Below are 24,235 nucleotides of genomic sequence, written 5' to 3'. Positions count from 1 at the left end.
CAGGCCTGCCAGAAAAGCCAGGTCTTAATGGCTTTCCAGAATACCGGCAGGGTAAAGATAGTACAGATCTCCAGGGGCAATTGATTCCAAAGGGTTGGTGCCACAACAGAGAAAGCTCTTCCCTGGGGTCTCACCAGCCGCCCCGAGTTTGCGGAGAGGGGCGGCATATAAATCCAATAAACCTAAACCTATTATTTGGCAGATGGGACCTAGAGAAAATGGACTGTGGGCCCTTACTGGCCACAGCAAGCTGTGAGGCAGGAAGCGGTCCGATAGATTGTCTGGCCCTGAGCCATTTAGTGCTTTAAAATATGACAACAAACATCTTGAATTGTATCCAAAGACTGACTGGTAACCAATGCAATTCACGTAAAGTTGGAGTAATGCGCACATACCTTGGTACACCTATTATTGCATGCACTGCTGCATTTTGTACCAGCTGAAGTCTTTGAATGCTCTTCAAGGGTAGCCCCAGGTAGAATGCATTGCAATAGTCAAGGCATGATGTGATGAGGATGTGAGTGACTGTGCGGAGTGCCTCCTGGTCAAGGTAGGGCTGCAACTGTTAGACAAGACAGACTTGTACAAAAGCCCCCCTAGGCACAGCTGAGAGATGTTGTTCTAACCTCAGCTGTAGAACTAAGAGAATACCCAACTTGCAGACCCTGTCTGAGGGGGAAATTTATTCTCCCCCAAGCACCAGAGATGAACAGTTGGAATCATCCTTAGGAGGGAGTACCACTCAGTCTTGTTGGGGTTCAGTTATAGCCTGTTGACTCCCATCCAGATCCTCACAGCTTCAAGACACTGGCACATTACTTCCACTGCTTCACTGAACTGACATGGGGTGAATGTATAGCTGAGTATCATCAGTGCACTGTTGGTAATTCACTCCATGTTGTCAGATGATATCACCCAACGGTTTCATGTAGATATTAAATAGGAGAGGAGAGAGGATCGACCCCTGAAGCACCCCATAAGGGAGGGGTCTAGAATTTTACTTCTGTCCTTCCACTAACACTGACTGCAATTGGTCATAGAAATAGGAGGACAACCACCGTAAAATGGTGCCTCCCACTCCTAACTCCTCCAGCCGCCACAGAATGATACCATGGTCAGTGGTATCGAATGCCACTAAGAGGTCAAGTAGCACCAGAATAGAGGAGTGAACCCTATCCCGGGGCCCCCAGAGATCATCCATCAGTGTGACCAAAGAGGTTTCCATGCTGCAGCTAAGTCTGAAGCCAGATTGGAACAGATCTATGTAATCCGCTTCATACAAGGTTCGTAGGAGTTGGAGCGCCACCACTTTTTCAACAACCTTTCCTACAAAGGTAAGGTTGGAGACAGGACGGTACTTGTTTAATGAGGCTAAGGAAAGCTTCTTGAGGAGGAGCCTCATAACTTCTTCCTTTAAAAGTTGCAGAAAGGACCCCTCACTCAAGGAAGTGTTGACTAACACCTGGAGCCAGCCTCGTGTTATCTCCCTACTGGCTGAAACTAGCCAGGAGGGACACAGCTCCAACAAATGAGTGGAGGTGCTCATCACTCATATGGCCTTGTCCACTTGACCAGGAGTCACAGGATCAAACTCGTCCCACACAACGGGACTAAGACTTTATGTTACGTTACGTTATTTATTTATTAGATTTGTATGCCGCCCCTCTCTGTAGACTCAGGGCAGCTCACAACAACAATAAAAGAATTCAAGACAAATCTAATAATTTAAAAACATTTTTAAAAACCCATTATTAAAGCAGACATACACACAAACATACCATACATGAATTGTATACTTTACTCCAATCGCCTCACTTGACATTGCCCAATTGGAGTCCAGGTCTACCCAAAGCTGAGTGACTTTGCCTGTCAAAAACTGAACAAATCCCCTGCAAGGGATCTTCTGCTCTCTCCACGTCTATGGACACAATAAGAGCGAGAAAATGTGCATATTTTGCCACTCTTATTGCTACTAGGTAAGCCCTACTGTAAATTCTTATTTATTTATTTATTTATTTATTTATTTATTTATTTATTTGACAAACAATTATAGGGTGATAATTTGTACATATAAAACATTAGATAAGTAATGATAAAAAGTAGACAATAGGACAGGGACGGTAGGCACAATGGTGCACTTATGCACACCCCTTACAGACCTCTTAGAAAGGGGGAGCAGTCAATTGTAGATAGTCTAAGGTTAAAGGTTTTGGGGATAGGAGTAGAAACCTCAGAATCAGGTAGTGCATTCCAGGCGTTGATTACTCTGTTGCTGAAGTCGTATTTTTTGCAGTCATGTTTGGAGCGGTTGACATTTAGTTTAAATCGATTTCGTGCTTGTATGTTGTTGCGGTTGAAGGTGAAGTAGTCGTTAACAGGTAGGACATTTTGGTATATGATTTTATGAACTATAATTAAGTCGGAATGGAGACGATGGAGTTGTAAGTTGTCTAAACCAAGAATTTCAAGTCTGGTGGAGTAAGGTATTTTGTTGTGGGAAAAGGAATGAAGGACTCTTCTTGTGAAATATTTCTGGACTCTCTCAATTGTGTTGATGTCAGATATGCAATGTGGGTTCCATACAAGCGAGCTGTATTCTAGGATTGGTCTGACAAATGTTTTTAAGCTCTTGTTAGCAATTCAAAATTACCGGAGAAGAAGCTGCAAAGGATTAGGTTAACAACTCCTAAAGCCTTTTTGGCAATGTTGTTGCAGTGGGCTCTAGGACTTAGGTCATTGGATATGAATACTCCAAGGTTTTTGACAGATTGAGGGTTATCAATAAATTCAATTCCTCCAAATTTATATTTAGTATTCTGATTCTTTTTACCAATGTGTAAGACAGAGCATTTAGTGGTGGAGATTTGAAGTTGCCAGGTTTTAGACCATTCTGCTACGTGGTCAAGGTCTTTTTGAAGGGTAGCAGCATTGTTGGCGGCATTAAATAGTTTGACATCATCTGCAAAGAGAACGCAATTGCTAGTGATGCAATTGCAAAGATCGTTTATGTATTGTATGAATAGTATGGGTCCTAAAACACTACCTTGAGGGACACCACAGGAGCAGGAAGAGAAGTGGCACTTCCTATTTTAGGAATGCTGTTAACCAATTGTGTAGTAATCCAGAGATGCCGTAGGATTTGAGTTTCAGAAGAAGTTTGTCGTGGACAACTGAGTCAAAGGCTTTGCAAAAGTCGATATAGATCGCATCAATTGGATTACCTTGGTCAAGTTGAGTGGTCCAAATGTTTTTACAGTGGAAGAGTTGTAGATTACAGGATATTTTTTTTCTGAAACCAAATTGTTTATTGGAAAGTAGGTTATTAGCTTCAAGGTGGGGTGTAATGGATTGGTTTATGATTGATTCCATAACTTTGCAGGTGACACAACACAAGGAGATAGTCTGTAATTTTCAACGTTGTTTGGATCTCCTTTTTTGAAGATAGGGATGACTGTGGCAAGTGACCATAGTGTGGGTAGGGAGCTAGTACTGAAGGATTTATTAAAAATTATGCTCAGAGGTTTAACCAAGGTGGAGGAGAGCTTTTTTTAAAAGTATGCACATAGTCCATCTGGTCCAATAAATAAAGATGGTTTTAGGTTGTGTAATGCCTTTCTAACATTATCTTCTGTAAAATCAATTTGTGTAAGATCATTGAGGTTATTTGTGGTGCGACTAGGAAATGTTGGGCATCAGCCATTGTTGTTAATAAAGACTGAGCTGAAGAAGGTATTAAAGAGGTTGGCTTTGATTGATTCATCATTATGGTCTATTTTGTTTGGCCCTTTAAGGCAGGGGTCCCCAAACCTTTTACACAGAGGGCCAGTTCACTGTCCCTCAGACTGTTGGAGGGCCGGACTATAAAAAAATCCCTATGAACAAATCCCTATGCACACTGCACATACCTTATTTAAACTAAAAAACAAAATGGGAACAAATACAATAATTAAAATAAAGAAGTAATACATAATTAAGTAATTAATAATTAATAATAAAGTAATAAAGTAATTTATACTTCTTTATTAACAAGTAAATTTAAACTTAAATCAACAAACTCCCTCCATTTCTCCTTGCTTCCTTCCCTACCTCCTTCCTCTCCACTTCTCTCTTCCCTCTTCCTTTTCTCTCATTTGTTTCATTTTCCTCTCCCTCGTTCTTTCCCTCCATCATTGTCTCATTTTTCTCTTTCTCTCTCTCTCTTTCCATCTCTCCCTCTTCATTTCTCTCTCCCTCTCTCTCTCTTTCTTTTTCTCTCTCTCCACTTCTCTGGTGGGCACCGCCTCCGCGCCCTCCCCTTTGCTCTGCCCCCATGGCAGCTGCCATTGGTGCAGCAACAGCAACGGCTCCTCTCGGACCAGGCCCCACCAGCAGATGCCGCTTTCCATACAACTCAAGCCTTCTCCCACCCCAGCCAGCGCGGCCACCTCGCGGCTGCTTGCAAACCCCTGACTCCACCGCCTCCCCCCGCAGCACAAGGTGAACCCCCCCTCACTTCTCTCTCTCTCCACTTCTCTGGAGGGCACCGCCTCCATGCCATCCCCTTTGCTCTGCCCCCACAGCAGCTGTCATTGGTGCAGCGACAGCGGCGGCTCCTCTCGGACCAGGCCCCACCAGCGGGTGCCATTTTATGTGCAACTCCAGCCTTCTCTCGCCCCAGCCGGCGCGGCCACCTCGCTGCTGACACAGGCGGTGGGGACCGCCCTGTCCCCCTTCAGGGCCTCTTTGACAGCCCTTCCCGGCAGTGACACCGCGTCTGCCTTCCCAACAGCTCCTGCCGCCAGCGTGCAGCTCTGCTCACCCAAAGCCTGGTGTTGACGCTGGAGAGCAGGCTTCGGGCTCTTGGCATCAGCGGCTACCACGGGGCGGTTGTTGTTGTTGTTGTTGCAGCAGCTGCCCTGTGCCAGCCAGCAAAACTGCTTTCCCAGGCAGCCAGCCAGCAGCGAGGTGGTCCGAGATGAGCCGCTGCTGTCACTGCACCAATGGCAGCTGCTGTGGGGGCAGAGCGAAGGGGACGGCACGGAGGCGGTGCCCGCCGGAGAAGCAGAGAGAAGGAGGTGTGCTCGCCTTGTGCCGCGGGGGGGGGAGGCAGTGGAGGTCAGGGGTTTGCAAGCAGCCACTTCCCCTCTCCACACACTTAGCCATGGCACACTTAGCTGTGACTTTTAGTGGAGTTTTTGAAGCGCCAATTTCCTGAATCTCCCATCCAAACACCGTGGAGGAGGAGGTGGGGAGGAGGTGGAGAGGCAAGAGGCGGGGAGGAAAGCGGGCCTGCAATTGGCCCCTTTCTTTCTCGCCTTTAGGGAGAGGAACTGTTGCTGCTCTGCCTCCTCACTCAGCAGCCGACCACGGTGAGTGGACAGGAGATTCAGTAGCTTATTATATCGATCGGTAAAATCTTGTGTGCTGCCGCGGGCTGGTTAAAAGACCTCAATGGGCCGCATCCGGCCCATGGGCCGTAGTTTGGGGACCGCTGCTTAAAGGGGTGGGATGGGTCTAGAGTTTTAGAGTTTATTGTTAACAAAGTTGTAGAAGGCACACGTAGACTTTGTCCGTAGAAGGTTTTCTTCTTGGATGATGTGATAATTGGTACATTCAGTCTTTATTTGGTGACACAAATTTTTATAGTGGCTTTTGAAGTTTGAAACATGGCCTGCTTTATTTTTGCACCAAAGAGTTCTTTTTTTGGTTTGGAGCTTTCTTATTTTTATGGGTAATTTGTTTTTCTTAGTTTTAGTGAATATTAGTATAATTTGATGACTCTTTGGATTTTAAGTAAAAACATATTGTAGTGGTCTTCAGTAGTGATGTAATCAGAGAAAATTGTGTGCCAGTCGAGAGGTGAGAGGTCGGCTTCGATGAGGTCGTAATTGGCCTTTTTGAAGTTATAGTTGGTAATGTTCAGTCAGATTCAGATTTACTGGCTCTCCAGCATTGCTGCAGACATTTCTTCTGACATTTCATCTCCCGGAGTTCCTTGGTGAACCGCACTGAATTTGGGATCGGTGGCAGGATGGCAACTCCTTTAAATCAAATGCAAGGCAAAAAAAAAACCCCCTCTAGTGGGCACACATGTTTAAAGTAACACATTCATCCACTCACTTTTTCAAATTACAGAAACTTTTGGAAAGAACATTTTGGGGGATGACCAACTGCTCTTCCAAGCCATGTGTTTTGAAGCAGGTCATGGAAGGCGGGCCTAGGGAATATTTGCTTTGCAGTTTTGTCTGATGATTTAAAATCAGGGTGGGGGAAAATTTCTATAGGAGGGTGAATTGGTTGCTAACTTTAAAACCGCTGCAGCTAGAGAACAGAGTGAAACAGGAATGAAGAGAAATGTCTCTCTGCGAACAGAAGCAGAATTAAAGCTTCTCTTTAATTTCTTCCTTCTCCCACTGTCAAGAAGAGAGAGAGAGAGAGAGAGAGAGAGAAAGAGAGAAAGAAAGAAAGAAAGAAAGATTGGAAAAAACAAAGCGGCTGGCCATGGAACTGCTGACTTTAGGATCTTCTTTCTTTCTCTTTCTCTTTCTTGCTTCTTAGTGGTGGGAGAAGGAAGAAAATGATCTGGCCAGTGCTAGGAAAGCACCCTGCACACCCATTCACTGGCTCTCCAGGCAGTGCAATTTTCTCCTTCCCCCCACAGCCCCCACCACCCCAGAATCCAGCAGACCCTTGAGGCCAGTGGAGCTCCATAGATGCTTGACCTAACATTTCCTGGCCCATGAAGGTCCTGGAGCTGAAAGCCAGGAAGGCAAGAGGGATGGTAGTGCTGGCACCCATGTCCCCTGTCATATGCCATCCCAGAGTGCAGCTTCTGGGCTGGCTGGGCCCTTGGGGCAGGAAGAAAGTGGCATTGCCTGGAGAGCTAGTGGATGGGCATGCTGGACTGTCTCCGAGCCTCGCAGGAAGGTAAGCCAAGCACTGGCCATTCCCAGAAGCAGACAAGCGAAAGCCATGCTGTCAGCCGTGCATGGTTTGCTCCATTGCCCCCCAGCTGTGGAGCCTGGCCAGGAAGGCAGAGGACAGACCTGCATGTGGTGACTGTCAAACCTTTTCCACCTCCCACTGGGAGGACGCACAGCTCCTAACTCTCACCTTCACTCTAGTTGTCTTCACCACCAATCCTTGCTCACAGAGCCCTTGTCACCCCTCCCCTGCTTTTGACTCCGTCTTTTTGGCTGCAGCTGAAAAAGAGGTCACACTTTAGTTTCAATGCACGGAACTCCCCATCCTAAGCCTGCTGCACTTAAAAGGCATTGTTCTGTGCATGGCCTTTGGAGCAACCCACCTACTCAGAAATCCCTTATTTTATGATAAAATCAAACTCTTTATTTGAGAAAAAGCGCACATATTGAAAATCAGATTTTAAACATCAAAGAAGAAGTTATCTTGCCCCCCAGAGGCGGAGTAAAGACGCTGAGACATATATTGTGGATTAAGGGTCATTTATTAATTATCATAAATTTAAATGACTTTAAATAAATTTAAATACGTAACTTTGAATATTTAATTCAAAACAGACTAAAGACCTGCAGAACCAAACTAACGGGGCAGAAATTCCTACCATAACATTCCTTGGCAACATTGGGCAAGAACTCCTTGCTGAACCAGGTGGAGGTACCACCTTCACCTGGATCAAACCATGCCCCTTCGTCGTCTGGGAGGAATTCACCCTCCAATCCCCGGGGGAGATTGGATCCGGTGATTCCCATGGACATCCTCTCTCCAATCCCCGACGTTGCTCAAACCTCTAGTTCCTGGAGAGAGGCGGTCCATCACCCTTAAAGGATGCCCGAAAGGAGCATGCGCAGTTGCTTCTAATTGCCCATTTCCGCCCCCAACCTGCCAAACCCCAGTGACCAAAGTGAGGCCTATTTAAACAACTAAAAGCGCCGCACCCTCTAACCAATCCAGTCTGCACCATCAGTGTGGAATAGGCAAAAAAACGGCCGCCTCTAAAGGGGAGGCCGCAAAAAATTCCTATTCAGCCCCAAAGGCGACCTCCTTAGGACACACTGTTGATAGCGGAGGGTGGGCGGGTGTTCGCTGGCAAAGCAGCAATGGAGGTCCCTTCCAGATCGCCCTTTAAATAGGGCGATCTGGGACCCGGCAGGGCAAGCCGGCAGCGCTCTCTCATTGGCGCGCTGCCAGAAGCCGAACTTCTGGGTTCCGAATGAACCCGGAAGTGCTGAGCTCTGAAAAGAGCTAGCTCAGCATCGCCCCCCGCCCCGTAGGCAATTTCAGCCGGCGGCTTTAAAAACCGTCGGCTGGGCATTTGCCCCCCAGAGGCGGAGTAAAGACGCTGAGACATATATTGTGGATTAAGGGTCATTTATTAATTATCATAAATTTAAATGACTTTAAATAAATTTAAATACGTAACTTTGAATATTTAATTCAAAACAGACTAAGGACCTGCAGAGCCAAACTAACGGGGCGGAAATTCCTACCATAACATTCCTTGGCAACATTGGGCAAGAACTCCTTGCTGAACCAGGTGGAGGTACCACCTTCACCTGGATCAAATCACGCCCCTTCGTCGTGTGGGAGGAATTCACCCTCCAATCCCCGGGGGAGATTGGATCCAGTGATTCCCATGGACATCCTCTCTCCAATCCCCGATGTTGCTCAAACCTCTAGTTCCAGGAGAGAGGCGGTCCATCACCCTTAAAGGATGCCCGAAAGGAGCATGCGCAGTTGCTTCTAATTGCCCATTTCCGCCCCCAACCTGCCACGGAGGGGGGGGTCAGATCTCAATTTTGGCCCCCCCGACCCCCACCCAGCCTCCTAAACTAGTTCCTGGAGGCACCTCTGCAGGTCCGACAGGAAAATGGCATTCCCCTCATCTGAGAGGTGAACGCCGTCGGCCCGGTACAGCCAGGGCGTTCCAAATTTTATCAGGGGATGCTTCACTACACCCCACCCCAACTCCCCCACCACCCTTCCAATGGCCTGGTTGACCCTTAACCTGGCCTTGTTCACAGCTTTAGATGAGATAGCATTCCGCCAGACCAGTCTGGGGAGAATCTCAGACCACACTATGCGTGTGTCTGGATATGCAGTGGTGATGGCCTGCAGATCTTCGCGAGCCTGGATGCTCACCGCCAAGCCACTCAAAACATGGAGGTCATTGCGCCCGAGGTGGATCAACAGCAACTCGGGGGCTCTCCCGGACCAACACTGCTCAAAAAACAGGGGGCAGAGCCCCTCCCAGTGCATTCCCCTGCGGTCCATCCAGACGATGTCCATCCTGGCGCCCAGGGAAAGCTGGGATATGACAGGAGACCTCGCAGCAAAACAGCCGGCCCAAAAACGAAACTGTGGCCCAAGAGCCAAACCACGGGCCGGAAAACAGCAACGGCTGAAACAACAAACCAAACAATTAAAACGGCCAATACCCGGGTCCCTATCGGGGACGCCTAACGTATGAACGGAAGGCCGCAGACCTCCAACGGCCGATGGCCATAATGTGGTGATCCGTGAAACCAGCAGTGGCGGCCGCGATAGCAGTGCCGATCCGAAACGAATGTGTGCCAAACCTGAAGGGGTCAGCACCAACTTGTTCAAGGGCCCGGGTTGTAATGGCCCAGAATTGGTATTTAGTCAAGGGAGCCCCTTCTAACATTCTCCTAACCCGGAAATCACTACACATGTCGGGAAACCCTTGAGCCTTGGCGATGAACGCTAGACCCACCAATTTACCCTTAATGGTTTTGACAGTCAGACCACACTGGTGTAACAGCACCCAGTGCTCCAACAACTGGTCGACTGGTATGGCCAAGCCTGCCTGTAACCCTTGCTAGCCCTGAACTCCAAAATTCCTTACCTGTCCTGCGGTATGCAGCCCGGGTGCTTGGAGCTATTGACAGCCCAATGGCCCGATCTGCCTCCTGACTCCCTGGTTCTGTAGCCCCACCAGGCTCCCTAAGATCCCTACAAATTCCTGCTGCCTCCCATTCGGCTGGCCACGGTGAATGGCGCCACCTTCCTCCTAGCATCACCCCAAAGCCAAGGAAACCCGAGGCATCGGAGTGCAATGGCAAGTCTGCTTGGAGAAGCAAATCTTGCTGCCAGAAGGAAATCCCGTTAAATCGAGCCAGGAATGTCTGCCATACCCGCAAGTCTTCTCTGGCCCCTGCATTGAGCCGCACACGATGATGGGGCGAGCTTAATCCCTGCATGGAGGAATACAGTCTGCATAAAAACGCCCTACCGGGAGCAATTACCCAGCATGCGAAGTTAAGTAGCCATGTGAGCTCCTAAAGCTGTTACCTTTTTACGGGGTGAATAGGCCGATATTCCCCTAGGGCTTTCTTGGGCACCACCCGGGGGGGGACCCTCCTATTAGGCACGTGGGGGGGAAGGGGCCCAGGACCCTCCCTTCGTCTACCTCTTTCTTAATCTTAGCTCTAACTAAATCATCATTACCCAAAACTGACTTCAATTTTTTTGACATAAAGGCCTTACGTGGACCCCGATAAGGGATACTAAAGCCTTCACAAAAGCCCCAAAGGATAGCAGCCGCCCTCTCTGGCGGGTGGTACCCTTGCAGGAGTTCGGCCAAGCGCTCAAGCTTGACCGGACTGGGGCCCTTGCGTCGCAGGAACGGCTGGCTTACTTTTGTCCCTGTTTCCACCAGGACGTGTGCACATGTGGGTGGCATGGGAACCCCCACACTTACCGCAAGCATGCCGGAACTTACAAGAGGAGCGTGCACAAGAGCCCTTGGCACTGTACTCAAAACAAAGCTGGGTGGTTCAAACACCCTGTCTCGCAGCAACGCGGGGTGCAGCCGGCTCCTCCTCCATTAGATGACCGCTATCGGTCCGCTGACCCGACCCGCTCTTACGGGTCGCCTGAAACCATAGGTCGGGCTCGTCCCGATCCCAGGGGAGAGAAGGGTCAAAAGTCACCCTCATCCGGAATGCCTCATCATAGTTCTGCCAGGCATCCCCCTTGACCTCGAAGTATGCCATGGCAATGAGGTCAATGTATTTAAGTAGCGCCGTAGCCCTACCCGGTTCCTTTTGTATTATAATGGTAGCATAGGTCAAAAAGGCGTACAGCCAAGACCTGAAACTTCTGGGGACATTGACCTTTTTGGCCCGATCGGTCCGAGCTTCCTCATCCCTCTCCTTCTTGGGAACCTCCCTATTTAACAGGGTATAGAGGTCGATATATTCTCTCCTCCAAATCTTATCCCTAATCGAGGGGTGCAAATGATATCCCAAGGGGGTTGATGGAAGGCCTACAGGCACCGCCCCCATGGCAGCAGCCATGGAGTCGGTTGAGGTGGCCACACTGTTACTGGCCGTCCCTGCCACAGAAAAGGCCGCCGCAAGGGAAGAAAAACCCGGCACTGTCACCAACCCAGCTAACCCAACAGGAGCTACCTGGGGCCCTCCACTGCCAGTCATGTTGAGCGATGACCCGGTTGGCCCCGAAGATCCGGGCAATGGTTGGAGCCACTGTGTATTAGAAATACTACCCTGGCTCCCCCCCGTGGTGGACCCCGTGTTCACCATTGGCGCCCCGGCCGGGACCAAAGCCGGTTGCACAGTCGCACCCCAAACTTGGGAGCATACCGTAGGCATGCTGGACCCCAAAGGGGGAGTCATGCCGGCCGGCCCCGCCGGGGGGGTTGTGGTGGATAACCGCCGTACAACCGGTGTGGGTGCAATGGATACTGACTCACCCCTGCCATCCAATGGGGCCCCGAGGGCCCTGGCCGCCGAACTGGCATCCTGTACCCTCGGGTCGCTCTGGTCCGGAGCTGGATCTTGCGCATCCCCGCTGACAGGAGGGGCTCCCAACGCTGCCGAGGGCCTGGATCTGCTGTGTGCCCCGAAGGCGGCTTCCCAGCGGGCGTCCATCCGGTCCAGGCGATCTAGTAAAGCGGAAAAAGATTGAGCCGAGATAATGGGTTCGGGGCCTGGGGTGGCTTGGCTGACAGGAGAGGGTTGCGCACGAGGGATAGGAACTATCTCCCCCGCCTCCCTAGCCCGTAATGAAGGGACCCTCGCCCTCCGAGGGCGAGGACCCAGGGGGCCCTGGGTAGGGGCACGCCTCTTGGGAGCCATGTAGACAATCCCTCTAAAATCCCAAGGGTAAAGTTAAGATCGTAGGCCCAAACCAGGCCTGCTCACCCCCAGCCACCCGGAAGGGAGGTCTTGGGGTTCAGGAAACCCTGGGACACTGTTAACAGGGAAAAAACCTGGATGCCCCCACAACCCAGGCCAAGACACCCGAACGGGTGGGGGCCCTGGGACCAGATCGCACCACTAGGTGCAGTACTTGATCCCACTACCCTCCACTAAGGCCACCCTTGCCTTGAAGTGTCCAAATCCCCTTGTCCCAAAACAAGAGGCTTATCTTCCTTTAGCCCTTACCAGCCAACCTTAGTAAAACACACACACCCGTGGAGAATGGGGGGGGCAGGGGGGGAAGTGGCATGTGTGTGCATGTGGGGGGGGTTTAAACTCCCCATAAGGGGGGGAGAGAGGCCTACCCGCTAACCCCCAACGCAAACAAAATCCCGTTCCTAAAATGACATTTATTTTTATTTTCTATTTTTACAAAATTAAATTAATTTAGCTGAGCTAATCAATTAAATAATTAATTAATTATTAATTATTAATTAAATATTAATTAAATAATTAATTAATCAAAGAATTAACTCCACAAAATGTCCCAAATTAATATTAATATTAATATTAAATATTAAATATTAATTAAATATTAATTAAATAATTAATCAATTAATTAAAGAATTAACTCTACAAAATGCCTACTGGGTGAAGCCCCTTGGGCCTCACTATACCCTACACCCCCACACCCGTCCAGAGAGTAGGCTACCCTACCCTCTCGCTCCCAAATTAAACCAATAAAGAAAAAGAAAGAGTCAGAGGCCCGTAAGCCCCTGACCCGACAAGCCTGGAACGCCACGTGGTCCCAAGCGAGCAGCGTCTGGTCGCTCCTCCGTCGCTCCTCCGTTCGCTGGCAAAGCAGCAATGGAGGTCCCTTCCAGATCGCCCTTTAAATAGGGCGATCTGGGACCCGGCAGGGCAAGCCGGCAGCGCGCTCTCATTGGCACGCTGCCAGAAGCCGAACTTCCGGGTTCCGAATGAACCCGGAAGTACTGAGCTCTGAAAAGAGCTAGCTCAGCGTCGCCCCCCGCCCCGTAGGCAATTTCAGCCGGCGGCTTTAAAAACCACCGGCTGGGCATTTCTCTTCAGAGCTACGTCCAGAAAAGGCACCAAAACTCTAATCAGCAATTTTTAGACAAAATCCATTCATTATTTAAGCATATGAATTTGTTCACCAAAAATCCTGAGCAATGAGCAGACAATGTCTTTTATAGAAGCAGAAATCATGAGTTTTAAGCCTTGTTCAATCACATCCGTCAGCCTCATATCTCTTCCATTGAACGACGTTGAATCCTCACACCCCATTTCCCATAATCCTTTGTCTTTATACTGCCTGGAAGTGACATCACACCCCAAAGAGGCTCAGGATGTAAGCTAATACCTTTTACTATGTAACTGCTCTCACCTTCTCCATAATCACCTATAGTGAGTGTCTATCCACTGACTTTCCACTCTAATATATTCCTCATCCTTCAACTGGGACCACTCCCCCATTGTCATATCAGCCCCCTCTAGTGGTTCCTCAGGTCCACTCAGGTCACTTTCTCCCTCACTCTCACTGTCTGACTTAACTGGCAACTCCCCTGGCCCAATGGCCTGGCTCATCCTCCTCAGAATCTGACATGACCTGTGGTGGACAACAGGCATAAGCATTGCTTCCCTCCAAGTTTGTGTGCCAGGCAAGCTGACTTCCCTCACCTCACCTGCCACCTCCAAAATCCAAAATGCACTCCACTGCAAGATGTGTGTCCTACCTGGGACTTGTACCTCTGTGGTCTTCCTCAGTGTTGTGTCCAGGGAAGGAAGCCCATGGTATCAGGAAAAGAAAACTTCTTGTGGGTTCATTCAAACTTCTCGAACTCATGAGAAGTTTCCTTTTGCCAGTGCAATGGACTTCTTTCCTTGGACACAATGCTGAGAAACACAATGGAGCTACAAGTCCCAGGTAGGACACGCATCTTGCAGCTCTCCCCACCATGAGATACCCATCCTAAATTCTCATCCAGAGTGACTGCTGTCCTGGCTGGGTTTGGAAGACAAAGAGCCGGAGTTTGGAGGAAAGAAAGAAAAACTTCTGTTTTCCTTCCATGAAGCCAAAAGCAGAAGCTTTCTTTCCCTGCTCTTCGACTGTTGTGGGAGATGGTTCCCTACATTCTTGTCACTCTTTACCCAGCAGCTTCTGCCTGTTGCTATTCTCCTCTTTTATCTTTTTTGCATCCCGGAATGCAAAAAACAGCACAACAGCAAACTGGAAGGGCATTTTTCCGAATTTCTAGTTTGTACTTTGACTGATTTTTTTTTCACCTATCAGGCTTCAGAAAGGCCTGTGCACATGCGTAGGGAGCAGTGTGGGATGGCAGTATGCATGCAGGGGAGGGAAGGGGTGTGGGCACGTCGTGCATACTAGCACCCCTACCCCCACCCCCTTTTGGTACATGAACCAAAAAAAAATTGCAATCACTGTTCTACCTGAACTATAATGCAATACACTATTGTTTTGGTTTATCCTCTTAGAACCTGTAGAACCAGAAGACATGCCCACTGAAGATGATGAAATAACAACAGATCACTTAGTCAACTATGAGGTGGTGTTTTCAGCTGATCAAGATAAATCTGCTTCATGGGATGCTAATAACATTTATGAAAGTTTGAGAGCTGAAGTTAAGGAGGAACAGGTAAGATCTCTCTGTCACCACACAACAATTTCAAATAACCTCAGATCTGTGCATTGTTTGGAGAAGGAATATATTGAAGAACATGTGGCAGTTGTGGCTAGGACAGTCTTTGCACAATCTTAAGTTGTGCACTAGCTGTGGTCTTTCCTGAATCAGGATTCCCCGTGCTCAATCATTCAGTTGTCAGTCACCTCACAGCTGGTTTAGTATAATCCACTTCTACATGGGGCTACCTGAATATTTGGAAGCTACAGTTGGTACCGAGTGCAGAAGTGTGGGTAGTTTTGGGGATCCTAAAAATGAATCCTGTAACATCACTGATTTGTGAGCTACATTCAAAACAGATAATGCAATTTTTTATTAGACATTTCTCTAAAAATAGGGTGCAATTTGCTTTGAAAAGCATGGAATTTTCTTCACAAGGTACAGTCTGAAGATTCTGGTACAACCAGCTTTTTCATTAGTGACAAAGAATCTGTTTTAACATAAAGCAACAACTGCTTCATTAGCATTCACTGGAAGCAAAATAAACTGAATATAAGGATTGTTTGCATTCATTCATTCATTCATTCATTCAGACTTCTATGCCACCCAATCCCAAAGGACTCAGGGCAGCTGACAACAATATAAAATACAAAAAACAATTAAAAAGAAGTCAAATATACAATCTAACAATAAAACCCAGATGAAAACCCATAATAAACTAAATAATCAGCCTACATACATAGCATTCATACAATTTGACCATGATAGTTGTCAATTCATGGCCCCCAGGTCTGCCAACAAAGCCAGGTCTTTGAGGCCTTATGGAAAGTCATTATGGTGGGAGCAGTACAAACCTCGGGGGGAAGTTGATTCCATAGCCCTCAGCCACATCCCCTCCAAACTGCATTGCTTAGTTGACGGGACCTGGAGGAGGCCAACTCTGTGGATTCTTATAGGTCTCTGGGGGGTATGCGGTAAGAGATGGTCCTGTAAATAATCTGGCCCTGAGCCATAAAGGGCTTTATAGGTAATTGCCAACACCTTAAATTGTGCCTGGAGACTAATAGGAAGCCAGTGCAGCTCACTGAGCATAGGTGTTATATAGATGTGCACCCATGACAGCTCATGGGGCTGCATTCTGGATAATTTGGAGCCTCAAAACTCTCTTCAAGGGTAGCCCCATGTAGAGTGTGTTGCAATAATCAAGATGGGAGGTGATGAGGGCCTGAGTAACTGTGCATAGAGCCTCCTGGTCCAGATAGGGCCACAACTGATAAACCAGGCAAACCTGGGCAAAGATCCCCCTGGCCACAGCCGGGGGGGGTGGTGATCAAGACTGAGCTGTGGATCCAGGAGGACACCCAAGTTGTGAACACATATGTTTCTATTGTTCTTGGGGGGGGCATTGATCCCCTCAGAAAGGGTTATGTTTTTTATCAGAAACTCACATTGGTTTACAACTAACAACTAAGCATTTATAACCCAATCACTTAAAACATTGCTTCCTAGACCTGGGCAAATTATCCAAAATTATGTAAAGGAGATTTTCTTAGTATAATACAAATATACAAATGGATTACACAATCATAATAGGAGCATTTAAATCGACTTAAAAGATTTTACCTACATAGGGTAGAAAGAGCTTTCTGAGATGGAGCTTGGTAAGGAAATGCTAGAGAAGCAATGCATTAAGTAAAAAACAAATAAAGAAAAACAACACTAAGGGGAAAAATAACATCACTCAATGTTTTCTGGAAAAGATCTCTGTCATTGTTGTTTTCTGGAAAGATATTAAAGAAATAGCTATCTTATTTGTAAGGCAGTAGAAGACAGATTTAATTTTAATTGAACTTTAAAAGAACTTTTGGAAGTTCTTAGAAGTAATATTGCATGTGTGTGGGACAAAAGCATCTCAGCCTTTATTCTAATGCTTCACTGTTTATGATCTTAATGTTCTTTCAGGGACCGTGTCAAAAAGAACTGTACAAAATACTGGATAAGTTGTCAAAAACTCAACAAACAACTGGAGGACAGTTATACAGATTTTATTTACCCAACTGTAATAAAAATGGATTTTATCATAGTAAGCAGGTAATTTGGGGGTGGAGGAGTAGTGGATGGGAATGATATTTCCAAGCTAATGAAGGATGGTGTGAGTCTTCGGAGAGGGGCAGCATACAAATCTAATAAATAATAATTATTATTATTATTATTATTATTATTATTATTATTATTATTATTATTATTATTATTACCTTTTTCATTGAATGAAACCTGCTCAGAAACCCTTACTTTGAAAATGATAGAAATCAAGCCTCTCCATCCCACATGTTAATTCAGAAATGAAAAACTTGTCATCTTTAAGTGTCATAAGTGTTGTGAGTGCTCCTCATCCGGCTCAGCTGGTCACAGATTTTGAGGATCGAGAGACGGATGTATACTGGCATTGCAAGCCAGTGTTCTTGTCACCTGAGTCTGAGAGTGAGAATGAGGAAGAGTTAAGGACTGAGGGTCAACCAGAGACTGTAGAACCTCCAGTTATGGGATTGAGTGAATCAGAGGATGATAGGGAATTAGAGGAGGAGGACCTCCCTGATGCAAGGGTCAGGAGGACGTGGTCTAGGCATGAATATCTGAAAAAAGGGGTTCCTGGCAATAGTAGATCTATAGGACATTTGGCCATGCATTGCCAGTATATAAGGGACAACCAAAGGGAAAGTGGGCATGGTGAACAACGTTCCTCATCATGGCTGTCAGAGAATTGGAACTGAGAGGACTTTCTGACTTCAAATCCTTTTCCTTCATGCTTGTATCATGCTTTGCAAAGTTTTACTGAACCGTAAATTTTGTTCAAGCTGCCAGAAACACTTAAAGGACTAAGATTTATAGCTCTCTGGCTCACAGCTCGGGCTTTCTTATCTCCAGCTCATTAGAGAGAAATGCTGCCAGCATGAAATTCCTTAGAATTAACCAGTGGATTGCATGACTTGCTTTACCAATAGATTTTTTTCTATGATCAAATTTTAAACAGCGTGTGTGGCTCTTTATTTCTAATTGTTGTCCTTTCAGACAGAACAATAAGCAAGGCAGCCAAATCTTTTTCTTTTTGATAGAACAAAAGCAGACTATTCACAGTTAAATATCATTCTTAGGACATTACATTTTTTTAAACAAAATGTCTGTAGGTCTCATGATGAACCATAACCATGTTCAAAAGTAGAAATCTTCAATCTGCAACAGATCTCATAGATGATGTAATATATTTATAATGATAACAAATGCAAGTGGACTATGGATAGCTGTGTTTGCTTATACTTTGGTAAGAAGAAAAATAAAGATGGAGGAAGTAGAACTACTTTTCTGTTCTGAGGGAAGTTTCAGTTATATATTTTAAGAGAAAAGATCTGAAGTAAGTAGAGAAGCTCCCGTAAGAAGCATTGGTTTTTCATGAAGAAGGGGGAAACGAAGTTCACAGAATTGTAGAAGATCCTATGCACTTTCAAAAAATTTATTTATAATATGATAATGCTAAGTTAATATACAGATCTGGCAGTTTTATACATATTATATTTATAATATTTATACATATTATAGAACAATTAAAAATATGATTATTCAGCTATAATATCTTTAAATAGATTTGCTTGATAATTTCTTTTATTCTCCCCACATATGCATCCATGTGTGTGCATGGCCGCGCGTGTGTGCATGCACACACACGCACATACCCCCCCACACACAATGTATTTCTGAATGATTATGTATATGATATAGTGGAATAAGTGTAAAGTCAACATGTACTCTTCATTTACATGAAATACCCTTCTTATTTTCAATCTTTTGGGATAGATTCCCTGTATCAATTCAGTTGAGAAATAACAGCAAAGAAATGCTTTTTGAAGAGTAGACAAAGTCAACTGATTTTCAAGTAAAAGTTTTTTTCCTCCACTTTTAAACAGTCTAATATCATATACCTTCAATCTTCAATACAATACAATGAATTTACATTTACATTTGGTATTTATCATCATTGACAACAACAAAATGCTGCCTCCTTTACTTTTATCACCTGGAAAACTTTCAAATAAACTTTTAAAATATCATTATGCAAACTTATGATACTATTTGCTATTATATCTCATCTATTTGCTTTCACATATCTATTAAATTTTAGTACATTTAGGCCAAAGAGATTATTTTCAATTGTCATGCATCCTTATTTACTTCTTTAAAAAAATATTTACCCTTATAATACATTAATTGCCCTTCAAAAAAATTAATTTTAAATATTAGTTATCCATACTTTATCATCCAAATCTTACAAGATATTATCATAACCAAAGTCAACTCAATCATAACTCAATGTCAGATTGAGAATATCTTATTTTTCAGAGTGTAAGACACATCTTTTTCCCCTCTAAAAGAGGCTGAAAATTTGGTGCATCTTACACTCTGAATGTAGCTTTTTTGAAGCTTTTTTTCCCAGCCCTAACAAGGTGCTTGCAGGCTTTTTTTTTTCATTGCTAATCGCTCCAAAGGTCTTTTTCCAGTCCTAAGTCTTTGCAGGCTTTTTTTCATGCAACCTACTGGATAAGGTTTTTTAAAGCTTTAATCAGAGGATAAAGTAATGTGCCAAAGCTGACCAGACTAAGGACTCTAGCCAAATGAATACCTGGTAGGTAGATTTTTCTCCCTATTTTCCTCCTCCAAAACTAAGGTGTGTCTTACACTCAGGTGCATCTTATACTCAGAAAATTACAGTAGTTGGATTGAGCATAATAGGGGTGAAGAAGATTGAACTATACATAAGATTAAAATAAATAAAAAAATTACCTGAATAGGAACTAGATAAAAATTGTTCTCTAATATTTAAATTAGTTCTTACTGAAAAAAACCCCCATATTTACTTATTTTAATATGCTTTTAAAAATTCTCTTAGTGTGAAACTTCGCTTGATGGAAATCCTGCAAGTTGCTGGTGTGTGTATCCAAAGAATGGGAAGAGGATTCCTGAGTCTCCTGAAATGATGGGCAATCCTGAATGTGAACAATTTATTACCTCACAAAAATAATGCAAAAAAAATATGCACAAACATGTATTGTATTTTTTCAAGCTGAAAGTTTGTATTTCTAGGGTCAGGGTCAACTTTAAGTATGTGGTTAATCAACAGTCTACTCTTAAGGATGCTTTTTGTGAAGTTCTAGTGAGCCCAAATGGGTTGACTCCATTCAAATATACTGTCGGGTTTTCTGCTATATAGTTCAGATTCAAAACACCTAATTCAAGGAACAAAAATCTAGCAGTTCTGATTAATAATATTTATTAGAAGGGGTGTTAAATTTATAACACAAGAATTCTGGCCAGAAAGTGGACTTTCAGATAAAAAATCAACATTTAATATAGACAGGACTGGGCTGCTGGGGATTCGCAGGAGTTTGGGAGAACCTCTAGTAAGATTCTGTGCAGTTAAGAGAACTCACAAATTCTACTCTTGTCTGGCCCCGCCCCAACCAATCACCCTCCACGTGACCTGTTTTGGATACAGGTAAGTGTAGGGCACACATGGAGGATTGGGGAGGGTGAAAAATGGACCTATCGGAAGGGAGAGACTGGGGAGGCCGTTTTCACTCTCCTGAAGGCTCAAAGAAAGCCTCCAGAGTCCAGGTAGGACAAAAATGCACCCCCACCATGGTGCAGGAGGCAGACTAGGCCACGCCCACCAGGGTCATGCCCACCCAGCAACTGGACAAAGATCCTCTTGCTAAAAAAAATTTCGATCATAATTTTTTTATTTTTTCTCCAACAAAAAAAACAATACATAGTTTCCAACACAAAGTCCAGCTTATTGTCAAACATATACAAATATTCCCTTTTTACCTTGTAATCATTCAATGGAGGCTCTCATATCTCTTTCTTTCACAAAGTAATTGTAAAAACATATCATATCTTATATATTCAAAAAAACTTTTAAAGTATAACTTTTCCTTCTCTAATATTAAAATATTACAATAACCTTTACATTAATCACGGGTCAACAAATTCATTTCTTATTTAAATATTACAAATCTGTTAAGCCCATTATTCAAAAAAATATTTTTTTTCCTTATAATCTTTTGAGCCAAGTAAATTATATATAAAATAATTCTTCATATTACAACAAAAAGAGCTATAAACCATAATTCTATATATCTAATAAAATAGTTGTTCTAATAAGAAAGTATATCATATTATATACTAAAGTAAATTATATATAAAGTAAATTTGAATATCACATCTAAAAAAAGCTAAATAACTTTTCTTTTTAAAAATTTAGTTAATTTGAATATGTTTACAGTAGATTATCCCAATAGTACTTGGGTGTGTGTTTTATATCAATACTTAGTGCTACCACCATTCCTCATCTTCTCCATCTGGGTTATAATATTTAAAACTCAATCTTCTTGTCTCAATTTTATCAACACTATCTGAATATTAACAACATCAAAACATCAATAAGTCTTAACTCTCCATCCATTCATTAAATTTTCCCCAAATTCTGTAATAATCAGAATCAGTCAGTCTATTCGTCTCTGCACAATCCATAAGTTTCTTTAAAACTTCCCTTTCAATTGATATTCTATTCAATTTCCAATTTTGTGTGTAGGCAATTCTCGCAGCCGTTACTATGTGTACAATTAAATATATTTCTTCTTTATTGAAACTTTCCGGTAAAATACCCAGCAAGTATATTTCAGGTTTCAATTCAATAGGCTTTTTCAGAATCTTCTGTATCCAGTTTGAATCCGTATCCAATATTTTCGAGCTTCTGGACAAGTCCACCACATATGGTAAAAAAAGCCAGGTAAATCAGCACATTTCCAACATTTCATCGACAAACCTTTAAACATCTTAGCTAACTTCTCAGGTGACATGCCATCTATAAAACATCTTATACATATTTTCTTTAAATGTAGTTGACATTGTCATTTTATAATTCTGTTCCCATAATTGCTGCCAACTATCTATATCGATTGTATAGCCTATATTTCTCATCCACTTTATCATTATGTCCTTCACCTGTTCAAAATCTAATGCAATAGATAAGAAGCACTTATAAAATTATTTAATTAAAGTGTCCTCTTGACCAAATATAATCTGATCTAGCTCAGTTTTTTGTAAATTGATACCCTCTATTTTAAGATCTTTATCTGCCCTTGATTGCAACTGAAGATATATAAACCAGTCTATTTTTATACCTTGTCTTTCTATCTCTTGAAATGACTGTAGTTTCATTAACTGTGTCAGTATATCTTTATATCTTAAGATATTAGACCAATCTAATCTGTTGGGGTGAAGAAAAACTTCTATTGTCGAAATCCAGAATGGAACTTTTGAATAACATTTCTCCTTTATCTTTTCCCAAATTGCCAATAACAAATTCCTTATAATATGTCTCTGAAAGTAGCTATGTATTTTTTTCTTCTCATACCACTTAAATGCGTACCATCCAATCTGCAAGTCATGTCCTTCTTTAATTAAAAGTCTTTTATTTCTAAGTAAAAATCCAATCTTTTATCCATGTCATTGCAGCCACTTGATAATACAGTGGTCCCCCGATTATTGCGAGGGTTCCGTTCCAGGACCCCTCGCAATGATCGGTTTTTCGCGAAGTAGCGCTGCGGAAGTAAAAACACCATCTGCGCATGCGCAGATGGTGTTTTTACTTCCGCCGCAGCAGCGAGGAGCCGAAGATTGGGGTTTCCCCGCCGCCCACGCAAACTCCTCGCTGCTGCCGCGCCCGCCGCTGGTCTTGTCGGCCCGCCGCTTGTCCGCCGCCTGCCCGCGCGCCCGCCGCTCGCCCGCCCTTCGCCTGCCCACACCGTTCGCTCGCGCTGCTTCCCAGCTGAGTCCTGAAGCCAGAAGGCAAAGGCGAACTTCCGCGTTTGGCTTCGGGACTCAGCTAGGAAGCGGCGCTGGGGTTTCCCCACCGCCCACGCAAACTCGCTGCCGCTCGCCCGCCCTTCGCCCGCCCACGCCGTTCGCTCGCGCCGCTTCCCAGCTGAGTCCTGAAGCGAACTTCCGCGTTTGGCTTCAGGACTCAGCTGGGAAGCGGCGCTGGGGTTTCCCTGCCACCCACGCAAACTCCTCGCTGATGCCCGCCGCTCGCCCTCCCGCCAGCAAGAGGGGGAAGACCCAGGGAAGCCGCCCAGCAGCTGATCTGCCCGGCGCCATCTACGCATGCGTGGCCATAGAAAAAAGGGCGTGCATGCGCAGATGGTGTTTTTACTTCCGGGTTGAAAACTCGCCATATAGCCGTTTCGCAATGATCGGGATCGCAATACCCGGGGGATCACTGTATAGCTCCCAGTTTGGGAGTCCAAATCCACCTCTTTCTCTAACATCTTGTAGATTCTTTAAATTAATCCCTGGTCTCTTCCCTTGCCAAATAAATTTAGAAGTCATTTTATTTAGTTCATTGGAAGGATTTATCAATTTTAATAGGAATTGTAAAGAATAGGAACAATAATCTTGTCAAGATATTCATCTTGATTAAAGCAATTCTGCCCATGAAAGATAACTGAAGACTTTTCCATTTTTCCAAATCCATTTCCAAGTTTCCAAAGTCAGAATAAATAGCAATGAAGATAAAGGGCATCCTTGCCTCATACCTTTTGTAATTTCCACCTTTTGAGTCAATTCTCCATTAATCAATATCTTAGAGATTGTTTTTTTGTATATTGCTTCAATAACATGAAGAAATAGTGTACCAATGTTCATATATTGTAGTTGTCTATTAATAAATTGCCAGTTTAGATTATCAAATGCCTTCTGAGCATCTAAAAACATCAATGTCATTTGCTTCTCAGGATGCTATTCATAATATTCAATGGTATTTAAAATTATCCGCATATTATCTTTTATTTGTCTTTTAGGAAGAAATCCATTTTGATCTATATGAATAAATTCATTGAGAATTTTTTTCAGTCTCTTTGCTATTATGGATACAAATACTTTATAATTGACATTTAAAACTGAAATAGGTCTATAATTTTTCACTTTCAGAATATCTACCCCTTCTTTTGGTATCAGGGAAATAAAAGCTTCTGTCCATGAGTCTGGTATCTTAGCCTCAGTCAACACTTCATTAAATATATCCAGAATTAGAATTCCAAATACTTTCTTAAAAGTTTTATATACTTCAGTTGGTAATCCATCAGGCCCTGGGGCCTTTTCATTTTTTTGTTTTTTAATAGCCTCTGATAACTCCATCATTGTTATTCTAGCATCAAGACTTTCCCTGAAAGTTTCTGAAATTTTTGGTAAATTTGCTTTTTCCAAGTAGTCACAAATTTCTTTATCATCTACTACTTCCCGTTTATATAAATCTCTATAATAGTTTCAAAAAATTTGTCTCTTATCCCCCTCTTTATATAGCAACTCGCCTTTGTCATT

General features: G+C 44.1%; 1 protein-coding gene across 1 annotated transcript in view; it reads left to right on the top strand.

Annotated features, from left to right (window-relative positions):
• The window catches only part of IGFBP1 (insulin like growth factor binding protein 1), a 43,816-nt gene extending 23,121 nt beyond the window's left edge, over window positions 1-20,695 (top strand). The window contains exons 2-4 of the mRNA XM_070767121.1: window positions 14,658-14,818; window positions 16,766-16,894; window positions 19,743-20,695. Of these exons, the coding sequence (XP_070623222.1) occupies window positions 14,658-14,818; window positions 16,766-16,894; window positions 19,743-19,874 (422 nt within the window). The 3' untranslated portion in view covers window positions 19,875-20,695. The remainder of the gene's footprint in view (window positions 1-14,657; window positions 14,819-16,765; window positions 16,895-19,742) is intronic.
• Window positions 20,696-24,235: the final 3,540 nt, after the last annotated feature.

The sequence above is a fragment of the Erythrolamprus reginae genome, chromosome Z, assembly GCF_031021105.1.
Source record: "Erythrolamprus reginae isolate rEryReg1 chromosome Z, rEryReg1.hap1, whole genome shotgun sequence".
Classification (NCBI taxonomy): Eukaryota; Metazoa; Chordata; class Lepidosauria; order Squamata; family Dipsadidae; genus Erythrolamprus; species Erythrolamprus reginae.
The sequence above is the reverse complement of the archived record's forward strand: the minus strand, read 5'-3'. Positions and strand labels throughout refer to the sequence as shown.